At 41.9% G+C, this 12,719-nt stretch overlaps 1 protein-coding gene across 2 annotated transcripts in view; it reads right to left on the minus strand.

Moving 5' to 3' along the window:
• The window catches only part of ANKRD52 (ankyrin repeat domain 52), a 61,887-nt gene extending 60,918 nt beyond the window's left edge, over positions 1-969 (minus strand). For both annotated transcript variants that reach the window (XM_060253525.1, XM_060253524.1), the window contains exon 1: positions 816-969. In XM_060253525.1, the coding sequence (XP_060109508.1) occupies positions 816-842 (27 nt within the window). In that variant the 5' untranslated portion in view covers positions 843-969. The remainder of the gene's footprint in view (positions 1-815) is intronic.
• Between the last annotated feature and the right edge of the window lie 11,750 nt (positions 970-12,719).

Below are 12,719 nucleotides of genomic sequence, written 5' to 3' on the forward strand. Positions count from 1 at the left end.
CATCTGCACAGGTCCAAAGCAATGTCCAGAAACAAAAGCCATGTAATACTTAGCGCCAAACAAAAAAATAATACACATTATGAAACTGAAGAGAGAAACTGCACTCTGAAGAACATTCTATTTTTTTTTTTAAAGCCTGAGATCGAATAGTACATCCCTTTTCTAGATGGGCCTAATAAAACAGACTACATGCTACTACTTTTTGGAAGAGAATGTTCTTCAGGGTGCAGCTTCCCTCTTCCCATTGTGATGCTTTCCCTGTTTCAAGAGACAAAAGCCTTTAGAGGATCTGGACCCGGCAACACTAAACAGGAATCTTTTTATGGAGAGGCTCATAAAAACGTAATGGGACGATAGAACAAACTGGTGGGAACGGGAAAGCAACAATGGCACACAAAGCGACATGAAAGAGAAGGGAGTGAGGCTGCAGGTGGAAACGCGGGATACAAGCGGGGCACGGGGCCATCAGATTTCCTTCCACTTAGGCGGGAAACCGAGTACGCTAAACCCAGGCGCCGCCGGCCTTCTCGGCGCGTCGATAGCATCTGGGCCGGGCCCAGCCCAGCCCTACCTCCTCTCCCTTCTCCTGCTTTCCCCGATGCAGTTCGGGTCGGATCCCGTTGCCTGCGAGGGCAAACCAGCCTGTTCCCGCCGAACTAGGTGGGCGGCTCCACAAGTAGGCCGCGCATCCTCAGGCTGGCGTAGCGGGCGCGGCCGGGCTGGGAGGAAGGAGGCCGGAACGCGATGGGAGTGTGTGCGTGAAAGGGAAAGGAAGAGGGGACGAGCGCCCGCCCTCCTCTCTTCCCCCGCCGTACCTGGTCCGTGATGCTGAGAATCCCCATCTCCGGGCGGGGCCGCCGCCCCCCCTCGCTCAGCAGCGCCGCCGCCGCCTCCGAGCTCCCGGCATCGATCGAGCTTCAGCGGCCGCAGCACCCTCCGGCTGCTGTGGGTCGGGCGGGGAGGAACTGAGCCCGCCCACTGGAGAAAGAAGGGAGGGTTGCCGACGTAGCGACCCCTACCGGGGAGGCCCAGCCGCCACGGCCTAGCCAGCCCGCGGGGACAGGAAGCGGAACGCGGAGGCGCCTCGCAGCCGCTCCGCCTTCCCGGCTTGGTGTCCGGGTTGGGGGTTGTGCGAGGCCCTGTAGGAGCCGCTCGCCTCCTCAGAAGAGGAGAGTTAATTGCAGATGGGCAGCCCTCTGAGGCAGGAGCAGCGCCAAGACAAGCAGGAGTCCGGCAGGCGGCACCTTAAAGACGGCGGGGCAACGTTTGTCCCACCATTAAGTTTTCGTGAATCACAGCTCACTTCTGTGCATTCGATGAAGGGAGTTCTGACTTGGAAAGCTCATGCTGGAGGAAAGGTTGGTCTTTAAGGTGCCCCCGGACTCCTGTTTTAATTGGGAGAAGTTGCTATTCCTTTGCAAACTGACTGCAGTCCGATGGATTTCGATGGATTCAGGCTTGAGCGGGCCTGAATAGGGCTGCACGGTTAGCTTTTTGAAGAGACACCTCCACCTCGTGCTGTTGTACTTACAAGGATTTTCACCTTTTTCCTTATGAAAGGGCTACATACTTAAGATTGCACTGATCATAGACATTGTGCACAGATTACACCCAGATTTAACTATCATATATATTCACAAAATAATAAGTGGCAAAATAATCCATTTTCTCTTCCTTTCTGTTTAGGGTGGTAGATGGAATGGATCATCCCACTTTATCTATTTATGATTAGAGAAATACACTCTGGAATCTCTATGCATCAATTATTGAAAAGTAGATGTGTTGCATATAGGATTATTGACACTATAATTACACATGTAGGGAATACACAAACAATCCATGTACATGTGATTTTTCTTCTTACACACACTTAATAATTCTGTGAATGGCTGGATGCATAATTTAAGACTCCCATGGTCACCCAGATAGCATTCCCCAGGTTTTTTTTTTAAATGAATATGCATTAGGGTTTTTTCCAAACAGATTCATGAACAAAATAGGAGCCGATTGCACCTTTAAGACCAACTTAGTTTTATTCAGAACGTAAGCTTTTGTGTGCATGCACACTTCTTCAGACGAGGAATGAGGTACAGTAAGCAGAGCCACATATAGCTGGTGGGGTTTGGAATGCAAAGTGGTACAAAGTTAAAATCCAATAGAATAGTAAAATTAACAAATTCAGAAAACCTTTGATCTGGGTTGCATTAGCATGGGAAACCATAAAACAATAACATGTCAGAATGTGAGAATGACCTGTTAATTATTCTATTGCTAATAAACCTGGGTCAAAATGAGGGCATTTCTTTCCCAGAAATTTTTCCTGTCCAACTAATTTACCTTTTAATATGTAACATATAATTCATGAACATGCATGTAGGATCTATGCACATTCACACTAATGTGTATACAGGACCACAGTTGAAATTCTCCCCCAAAAGGCTCCAAATGGGCAGCAACATTAACAAGACTATATTTCAAATTATGTTCATTTTCAGTTCAGTGGAGCTTATTCACAGGTGAACAGGATTGCAGACCTAAAAGCAATATTTTATAAAGCATATATATGGGAAAGATAAATATGCTATCTTGAATAAATAGCTAGCTAGAATCCTTCTTTGTCCATGCTCACTATATGCTTCCCTCAATGAAAAAAAACATGTTGCATCTTCTAGAAAGATGCTCTGATTTAGGCTTTTTAGAACCACTGGAGGAAGAAAATTCCAAAGCTGTTTTATTGCTTTTCTGTGGGCTGTGAGATGCCATTCAGATTTGCCAGCTGGTTGCTGATCACCACCGAGAGGGCGCTTTCAGTTGGCCATAAAGCTTGAGAAAAGACAGCAGGAAGGAGACAAATGCTAAAGCAATTGAATAGTTACCCAGCACAGCCAGTGCTTCACAAGACATGAATTATTTTTAAATATTTAAAATGGCCTATGTACAGGTGTTGTACACCTAGGCATTTGAAAGTGATTGTATAAGAGCCTTGAGTGACTGGTGACTGATCCAGGGCACTAGAATTTGTGACATACATTTAGTATTTGATAGCTGCTGTCACTTCTGGATGCTGACACTGTCTTAGCAATTAGTACTGTTCATTCCCCATCCCTGCTCAGTTTCTAAACAGATACCATCAAAACACCGTATGTTTCTGGGAAACTGGACTTGGAAATGGCTTGGGGAAGTGTGAAACAAGACTATTATTTGGTAGAAGGGATGTTCATCATCAAACTCTATCACACATTTTAGAACAGATTCTCACAATTCCATTATTTTTGTTGTTGTTAATAAAATCTTAGTAACATCATAAATCAGGCTTTGATGTCTCCTGTTTTTGGAATTAGAGCATTTTATTTTCCATATTTGTTGGCACAATTGTGTTAAGATTCTGATGAGCTCTGTTTTTGTGTCTTGGAACAGCTCTATTGATAACCCATCAACTCCTGGTGATCTCTTTCTTCCAGTGCAGCTTTCCCTTCACTGTCTAAAACTGTAGATTCTTCTTCAAAAGATTTCTTGGAAGGAATCTGTCACTCATTTCTTGTGTATAGTTTTTCAGTGTATTGTTTCCATATCTTCTTAATTTTGTCCTGTTCAATTAAAGTATTTCTGTGTTCTTAGACATGCTGAAATAACAATTTCCCTTTGGATTTTTGGATCTTGTGGAACAGATCTCTTGTTCTTCCTTTTTTGTTCTGTTTCTTTACACTCATTATTGTAATAGTTCTCTTTAGTTTGTACATGCCAGTCTGTGGAACACTACATTTAGGCACTGATTCTGTTTCTGTCACCTTTAACTTTTGCGTCTCATCTATCTTAAGCAGGTTTAAGAATTTTATCAGTAATCCATCAAGGCTTTTCTTCTCTTTTGGCTACACAAATAGTCTTTGACAGGGCTTTTTTGTAGCCAGAATTGAGTTCCTGCTCAAAAAAAGCCCTGGTCTTTGCAGATTCATTCTTGATAATATCTCTGGTTTCAACCCATTGTTCTGGTTCATTTTCACTTAGTAATGCAAATCTGTTCTTTACATGGTCTTTAAACTCTTCAGGAATGTTGCTTAGATTTTATTTTGACACTATGACTGTTTGGGTCTTTTTTCTTCAGCTTTATTCTAATTGTCTATATTAACAAATCACGATATATACCACAATTAGCTTCTGGTCTTGTTTTAACAAACAGAATAGAGCTTTTCCATCTATTTGATTTCTGTACTGGCTGTCCACTATTGTCCAGCTATACAATTGTTTGTTTGGTTGCCTGAAACATGTGGTTGCAATGAACAAATTGTCTTCACAACATTCTGTGAGTCGCTCTCCTTCATTTTGTGCTCCAAGCCCAAATTTCCCAACAATATTTGATTATGCTTTGTTGTTAGCAGCCAGAACCCTCCTGTAGAAGGGCAAGTTTGTAAAGAATCTCCCTCTTTCTATATCATCCCCCCCCCCCCAAAAAAATCATATATGTGTATCGCACAGCTTGGCCAGAAATTGGAACCAAGATAGAGCTGGACCAAATAAAATAGATGCTGGCCAGAAATAAGCCCAGGAAACTATTTTGGGAAGGTGACTCTGGGTCATGGACTTGCTAATAGATCTCTCCCCACCCTAAACAGAGATACTTAATCTCATCAATTGGCTTCTCAGGAAACAATACTCTTCTCTGGCATGACCTCGTCATACCCAGTCATACTTCCCCTCTCTACTTACTCTAATTAATAGGCTATTCATCCGGGTTGATAGCCTTTCCCCTCCTGTAGTCAAGAGTCAGCAGAGGAACACTTGCACCTCTAGTTTACATTTAGCAGTTTAATCAAAAAGACATTAACGTCTTTAGTTGCATTGCTTTACACCAGATAAAATCATCCAGTACATTTATGCAAAACCATCACAGGTCTTTGTCAACCTTGGGAGAGCTGTTCAAGCTGGTATTATGTTGGAGGGGACACGTCATCCATACCCCCAGGCAGTATTTTGCTGTATAACCATAGACTGTTAGTTTGTTCTGGGTGCTCACTTAAATTGCACCCCCAATCTGTTTGGGTTCCTTCCATCTCCATGAAACACTGGCTCATTTCACAGTCTTCTTGGCAGACTCTACTCTCCCGGACTGGTAATTATTATTCTCCCCCAAAATCGCCTTCTATTCCTGCCCCTTCCTTTATTTCTATTAGCTACTGTGTATGTTTTTCAGTGTGCATTTGCTTGTGTGTTTGTGTGTTTTCTTTTATCATTTTAGTCCTTGTTCAATTAAAAAAACCTCATTCTTTTCAACTTGAATTGATTTATTTCTGAGAGTGTCTCTAAGGGAAAAATCCTTGTAAATTCCAGTGGAGATCTCACTAATTACCCTCCTTTCCACAAAGCTGTCTCCTTTGCTAATTCCCTCCATCAAAATAGGAGACAGCCTTCTTTGGGTAACATTGTTTCCTACTTTTGTGATCCTGTCATCTGTGATTATCAGCACATCTTCTTTAGGTGTATGATCAGTTTCTTCCTATACACTTGCGTAATATCTTTCAGTTTCTTCCTCATCAGCATCTCTCGTTGGGGCATAAACTTGAATGATGGTTATATTGATAGACTTTCCATAAAGTCTGATTAATAACATTTGGTCAAACTGCCTGTGCTACATCTTGCCTCACTATTAGAGCAATTCTGTTCCTTCTGTGTTTGTCATTCCCTGAGTAAAACACTTTGTAATATTCTGACTGAAAATGTCCTAATCCAATCCACTTTAGTTTGCTCACTTCCAGGACTGCAGTGTTTAAACACTCCGTTTCTTGTTTTCTGATTTTGAACTTTCCTTGATTCATACTTCTTACATTCCATATTCCTTTTATTTGCATTGAATATCTTTGGAATTTCCTTTTGCATCCATTCAGGTCAACAGTTGAATGTCCTTTCAGCTTTAGTCCAGTTGCATCATTAAGAATAGCTATAGTTGTCCTCAGCTCTTCCCCAGTTGCTGATTGAGTGCTATCCAACCTGCTGGTTTCATCTTCCACTGCTATATTTTTTTTTTTCATTCCAAATGGTCTCATCAAAGAGTTTTCAAGGTAAGAGTTGTTCAGCAGTGGTTTACCATTGCTGTCTTCTACTCAGTACTAACCAAGTTAGCTGAAGTGTCACTGCCACTGCCATTATCTACAAAAGATCCTCCACCAGTGTCACCTTCCACTATAGCTGCTGCCCAGTAGCTACTCTTCAAGGATTCCTCCTCCCCCATCACCATTGGAACTCTTCTGTCTCTTCTACCAATGTGGCCATTGATCCCCAAAGGGGGTGGATGCATCTTGGTTTGGTGTCTCAGCTTCACTGACGCACATAAACTCCCTTACCACATTAAGGTGTGCATCCAAGAGAAACGAAAGCTTAGGTCACCCTTAACTGGTTAATTGTTATAGTGCCAACAGTTAGAATATTTTTTTCTTATATCTAGCAATAGTGCTAACCAGACTCAAGCTTACAGAATCTCAAATATGTTGCACCTTTCTGTGAACTACAAAGAAAATGCCTCCTGAAGTGTAAGTACAATTTTCACAGGATCAAGAGGCAATGTTGTTGTGGTTGAGTTAGAAGAAACATGGGTCTACACCCAGTGATGTGCTAGCAAACCAAAACAGAAAAAAATGCCAGGTGATAGGTAAGTGGTTTATTGTCATACAAAACTGTTGTATGATAATAAGCTGGGCACCTATCACCCAGCATTTTTTCCTTTTTTGTTTGGTGAATGAGTTAAATACAGAATTCTTGGAGTCCACTAGAGGGCAATATCCGCTGTTGATGTATTTGCAGATGCTAAGGTAGTGCATGATACAGCAAACAATAGATTTCGTGTTTCCCATGTTCTAATCCTCTCCCAAAGTTGTACCTTTAACAGCAGTTTAATATGCAGATTTTAATAGGTGTAAATGTTGATCTTCGTGCTGTGAAAACCGTTTCCTATGGATTTCTACAACCCTGTAAAAGATATGACCAAGCAAATCTGTTTTTTGTTTTTGGTTTGGTTCTGCAATAAATCGGCAAACCTAGCTCTGGACTAGAGTAACTCCTTTAGAAATAAATGGAAAGGAGCAGTTAATCCTGTGTAGCACTGATTACTATTTGATATGTATCCAGCTGTTTAGGTCATTCTGTGAGCCTGAGATCTCATTTTGGAGACTGGGATGAGGAAGTCAAGAAGTCAGCTGTCAAAAAGTACCAAAATTATTTTCTGTTACACATCAACTGCCTTTCTAAAAATAATCGCCAAGGTATTCCACTTTTAAAAAAAGACAAAACCCCCCAATACAGACAGACGAATCATGGTATAAAAATCAAGGAGTTCACAGCCCAGTAACCACCAGCATAAACCAGAGGAGAGTCTGGAGCTGGAGCTGCATCCTAAGAGCTGCAATGACTCACATGGGTCTTGTCAGACAGAGAATGCTAGAGGATAGATGCCATAACAGACAGCATCTTAACTCACCTAGTATCCTGAATGTAGAAATACATCAATCTTCCATAAAAATTTAGCCCTTTCAAAGAGAAAACAAAAATACATAAATCTCATTCAGTACCACTGTCTTTATTTTTTTCCCTTTGCATTGTGAGATGGGACATCAGTGCCAGCTCAAAAGTTTTGGGGCTCTCAAGTGAAGTCTCCCCAGAAGACCCTGGGAAAGGCACAGCCTGAAAATGGAATTCCCTTTTTCTGACTGTGCAGTAGTGGGGCCCTGACAAACACCTGAACTTACCACCCTCTGGGTCTATCCCAGGTTGATCCCTACCTTAATTAAATCAACTAAACCCATGAACATTTGTTGTAAGAGATATTTTTAATATAAGAGACATGCATGAATTAACATGAGGAATGCTTTGATATCTAAGTCTTGTACAACACTTAGTACCATTAAAAGATTTAATTGGTCACCTCATCTGAATTTCTGAAATTGTTCTGGTACAAATATCTTTGGAAAACCAATCCAGAATGTTGGGGAAGGTTTTTGTTAGAGGTTGCTTGTGGCAGATGGTAACATTTGGGACACTGTAGACAGAGGGGAAAGTAGTATCCTATGAAATCCTTATAATGTTAGTCTATCTTACCCATTGTTGTCTGTCATGAGAATCCCCAACTTGGTTGAGCCTGTAGACTAGCGTTGCCAGATGTGGCCAGTGCTTTTTAATGGGATCAAAGCTAGGAAGTTTAGTAGGGTTGGCCACTGTTAGCACGTAGATGGGAGAGCATCAGGAAAAAACAGGGGTGCTATGTAGAGGTGGGCAATAACAAACCTCCTCTGCTAGTATCTTGCTGTAAGTCAGTTGCAACTTAATGGGATTTTATTATTAATCATAGTAGTATTATGAATTGTCACAGTCAGTTATTTTACTGGTAGACGGTGTTCTGCAATTTGAGATCTTGCCAAGTTCATGGGAGTTGCAGATGTATCTTCACAGTAATTCTTGCTAGTTGATTCACAGACGAGGTCTGGGGCTGGAGGCCTCTTGCATCTAGTGGGAGGCCGGCAACCCTATTACAGAGTCCTTTCTCTTTGACTGAGATTCATATTACAAGTGGTTTTTAAAAAAAACACACAATAAATTATTAACGACATATGTTTTTTGGAAATATAAATATATCATATTGAAATAATGTAATATAGATTACCCTATGATTCTAAGTATGGGCCTGGGCCCCGTGGCCCCTCCCCCAAGGAAATTAAACTCTATGCCCCTGCCTGTTGATGCGTATGATATTGTTCTCTTAAGAACATAAGGAAAGCCATGTTGGATCAGGCTAGTGGCCCATCCAGTCCAACACTCTTGTGTCACACAGTGGCCAAAAAACCCAGGTGCCAACAATGGGGCCAGGAGCCCTCCCACTGTGCCCCCCCCCAAGCACCAAGAATACAGAGTATCACTGTCCCTGATAGAGAGTTCCAACAATACGCTGTGGCTAAGAGCCTCTGATGGACCTCTGCTCCATGTTTATCCAACCCCCTTTTGAAGCTGTCTATGTTTGCAGCCGCTGCCACCTCCTGTGGCAATGAATTCCATGTGTTAAGAAATACTTACTTTTATCAGTTCTAACCCTAAGAAATACTTACTTTTATCAGTTCTAACCCAACTTCTCAGCAATTTCATTGAGTGTCCACGAGTTCTGTTATTGTGAGAAAGGGAGAAAAGTACTTATTTCTTAACCTTCTCTATCCCATGCATAATGTTGTAAACCTCTGTCATGTCACCCCTCAGTCAACATTTCTCCAAACTAAAGAGCCCCAAGCGTTTTCTTCATAGGGAAAGTGTTCCAACCCTTTAATCATTCTAGTTGCCCTTTTCTGCCCTTTTTCCAATACTATAGTATCTTTTTTGAGGTGACCAGAATTGTACACAGTATTCCAAATGAGACCACACCATCATAAATTACAGGGGCATTGTGATACTGGCTGATTTGTTTTCAATTCCCTTCCTAATAATCCCCAGCATAGCGTTGGCCTTTTTATTGCAATCACACACTGTCTCGACATTTTCAGTGAGTTATCTACCATGACCCCAAGATCTCTCTCTTGGTCAGTCTCCACCAGTTCAGCAGTCTCTTCCCCCGCCCCACCCCCAGTTGAAGGGTAATTTTCCCACCAAAAGTAAAAATAGGAAAATATACTTGTGAGAACATTTGTTGAATATACAAAATAGTAACTTTGAGCAATAAATTATATAGGGAATACCATTTTCCTGCCAGTGTGAAACATAGGTTAGACTAAAGATGGGGAAAGCCAGGTCAAAACTCTCACTTTGCCATGAAACTCATTGGATTATCTTCTACCAGTCACTCTCTTAACTTAACCTACCTCACATGGTTGTTTGTGAAAGCACAGAAAATCTTGCTATCTGTTTCTGTTTCCTAAATGTGACGAGTACTTACTGTGCCATTACAGCAAGAGGCTAGGCACTGTAACTTCTCTGTGGTAGCAATCCTAAATGGGTCTAGTTGGAAGTAAACCTCATGTTCCATACTATGTGGCTTGATGGTAATGGAATGAAGTCTGTGGATACTTTACCAAATTACTTGGCAGAGAACAGACAACTCTTCTCTGGCTTTCAGGTTTGATCACCAGTTCAAATAAGTTCATGGAGGAGGGATCAGAGAACTCTGCTGCTAAGACTATTTTTAACCATGTTCTTGGACCTGTAATTAGCTGTGTTACTTAACAGTAAAACCCAGGTGCAGTGACAGAGAGAAGCATAGAGATCAGTTGCTGACATTTTTATCAAGGAGCACTTTGTCTAAATTCACTGGGAAGCACCATTGACAGGGGTTTTCCCTTATTCAGTTTGTTTTAAAAATCAGTTCATTCCAAAAGGAGTTGGACTATTATACTAGGACTGGGGAAACCCAGGTTCAAATCTCCACTCTGCGACAAAGTGCATAGGTTGACCTTGGGAGAGTCACTCCTTTTGCCTAACCATCTCAAGGTCAACCTATAAATTTCACTGCAAAATGGGGATTCAAAGATGAGTCTCCCCTTTCCTAACCCTAACTCCTTTTGGAATGAACTGATTTTAAAAGATGGAGTCATGTCAAAATAATGTAATGATATATTACAGTATCTGTGCTACAAACTTAAATGAAATCATAATTTGTTTCCCCAGGAAGTTGTAGTTCACTGGAGGACCTGAGTATACATGCCAAACTACAGTTCCCAGGATTCTTTAAAGGAAGCTATAGTAGTTCAACTGGTGTTAAGATAAAAGCCACATGAGTTCAGATTCAAGGCATCTAACAAAACAGTAAAAGCTGCAAGGGCACAGTAACATCATAAACTTCCAGCAATGATTTAAAACTAAGAAATAATTAATGCACAACCTTAAAAGGCAGCCAAATCAGTTTATCTTCCCTTCCTTAAACAGCTATAGGGAACTACCATTTGCTCTGTTGGGAAACTTGCCTGCACTGAAGGGTTACATGTTAGTTTCTCCAACAAGGTGAACAGTGGTTCTGGTGGATACTTTAGGCTGGGAGAACTGTGTGGAGGAGGTTTGGTCCAAATGCAAAACAGGGCCCCACAAACCTGAGAATTGTTTCAAAATGCAGCTTACAGAACACACCTGACTTGATAGGACCCAGGAAGAACATGGATGCTGTGTAGTTAGGTCTTGCCACTCCATTCCTAGAACACCAGCCATGATAGTATATTGCAATAAATGCAGCTAGGAGTCATGGAACATTTTAAAGGCTTACAGATTTGTGTATTGGAAATATGTGTGGTCTCAGTTGGGAGAGAGACTGAACAGGGAAAAGAAAAGAAACATGTTAAGCACCTGGCAATTAAAGTCAAGAATACAGTCTACGACATTTTTCTGCAAGGCTTGGCTGAGTCTAAGATAAAAATGGTGACCATTAGGAACAGCAGCAATAGGTAATAACACAAACTTCCTAGACCTGGACATGCTAAACCAGTTGGGTCCTTGGGTCTGGTAGAAGGCACACAATACAGAATCTTGTTGAAGCTGGTTGCTGTCAAGACAGAAGATGTCATGAATCCCGTGATGGAGGGAAGGTGGGAGACAAATGCTAATGACAAAAAAATTCAATATTTGTAGCGTGATACAAATGCCTTATGTTTATCGAGACCTATTAAGATAGTGGCAAATGTCCTGGTGAGTTTTGTCAACACTCCCATGAATGGAATTTTCCTTTGAAGTTTATCTTACTGAACAAGGGTGACTTTCAGGTCAGCAACACAATGATCTATTCTGGGAGACTGAGATATTCTTCCACTAAACAGTGAACTTTTGCCATTGTTGAACATTTCAGCCTACTGGAACATGCTGCTATAGCAGGAAGCACTGGAACAGTCTATTGGAAGCTATGGGTAGTCCAGCAGAAGTTTTGAGAACAAGTTCAATTTCAAGTAAGAGAACAAATTGCCTCCACCTTCCAAGGCATCTATTTTTTCCAGGGGAACTGATCTCTGTAGTCTGGAGATGAGCTGTAATTCTGAGAATCTTTGGGTCCCATCTAGAGCAGGGGTGTCAAACTCATTTGTTATGAGGGCCGGATCTGACATAAGTGAGACCTTGTTGGGCCGGGCCATGTGTGTACCTATTTAAGATTAGGTAGCAAAGATACAAGTTTTATAAAGAACACAGAAAAACACAAATATATTATTTTTAAAACTTGCTTGAAATGTTAGCACTCATTGGTCTTGAAGATGCTTTCTTTGTATTTTTCCCATGGGTTCCAGGGAATTGGGAAAAGGAAGCTCTGGCTCTTTCCTTTCTTCCCCAGGGGACTTGGGGGGCGGGGGGGGGAGCCTTAGCCAACAGAAGGAAGAGAGGCTTGTCTCAGTATGTCTGCTGTGTGACTGAGAGAGCCTGGCAAGGCAAGTTATTCCTTCCCCCTTCCTCCCCAAGGGAGGAGCCTCAGCCAATGGAGAAAATAGAGGTTTTGCTCTGTAGCTGCTGTGCAATTGAGCAAGTCTTACAAAGCAAGTTGTTATGCAGAAGGAAGCAAGAGAGAGAGAGAAGGAAGCAGATGACAGCCAGTTCCTCGGGGGCCAGAATGGAGCCCGGGGGGGGGGGACTGATTTGGCCCCCAAACTGCATGTTTGACACCTCTGATCTAGAGGCTGGCATCCCTACAACAACCCCATGAGGGAAATTAGGCTAAGAGAGATTTGCCCCAAATCACTCACTGGGCTTCACAGATAAGCAGAGATTTGACTTCGGGATGGCCACCTCCC

This window comes from Heteronotia binoei, chromosome 13 (assembly GCF_032191835.1).
Source record: "Heteronotia binoei isolate CCM8104 ecotype False Entrance Well chromosome 13, APGP_CSIRO_Hbin_v1, whole genome shotgun sequence".
Classification (NCBI taxonomy): domain Eukaryota; kingdom Metazoa; phylum Chordata; class Lepidosauria; order Squamata; family Gekkonidae; genus Heteronotia; species Heteronotia binoei.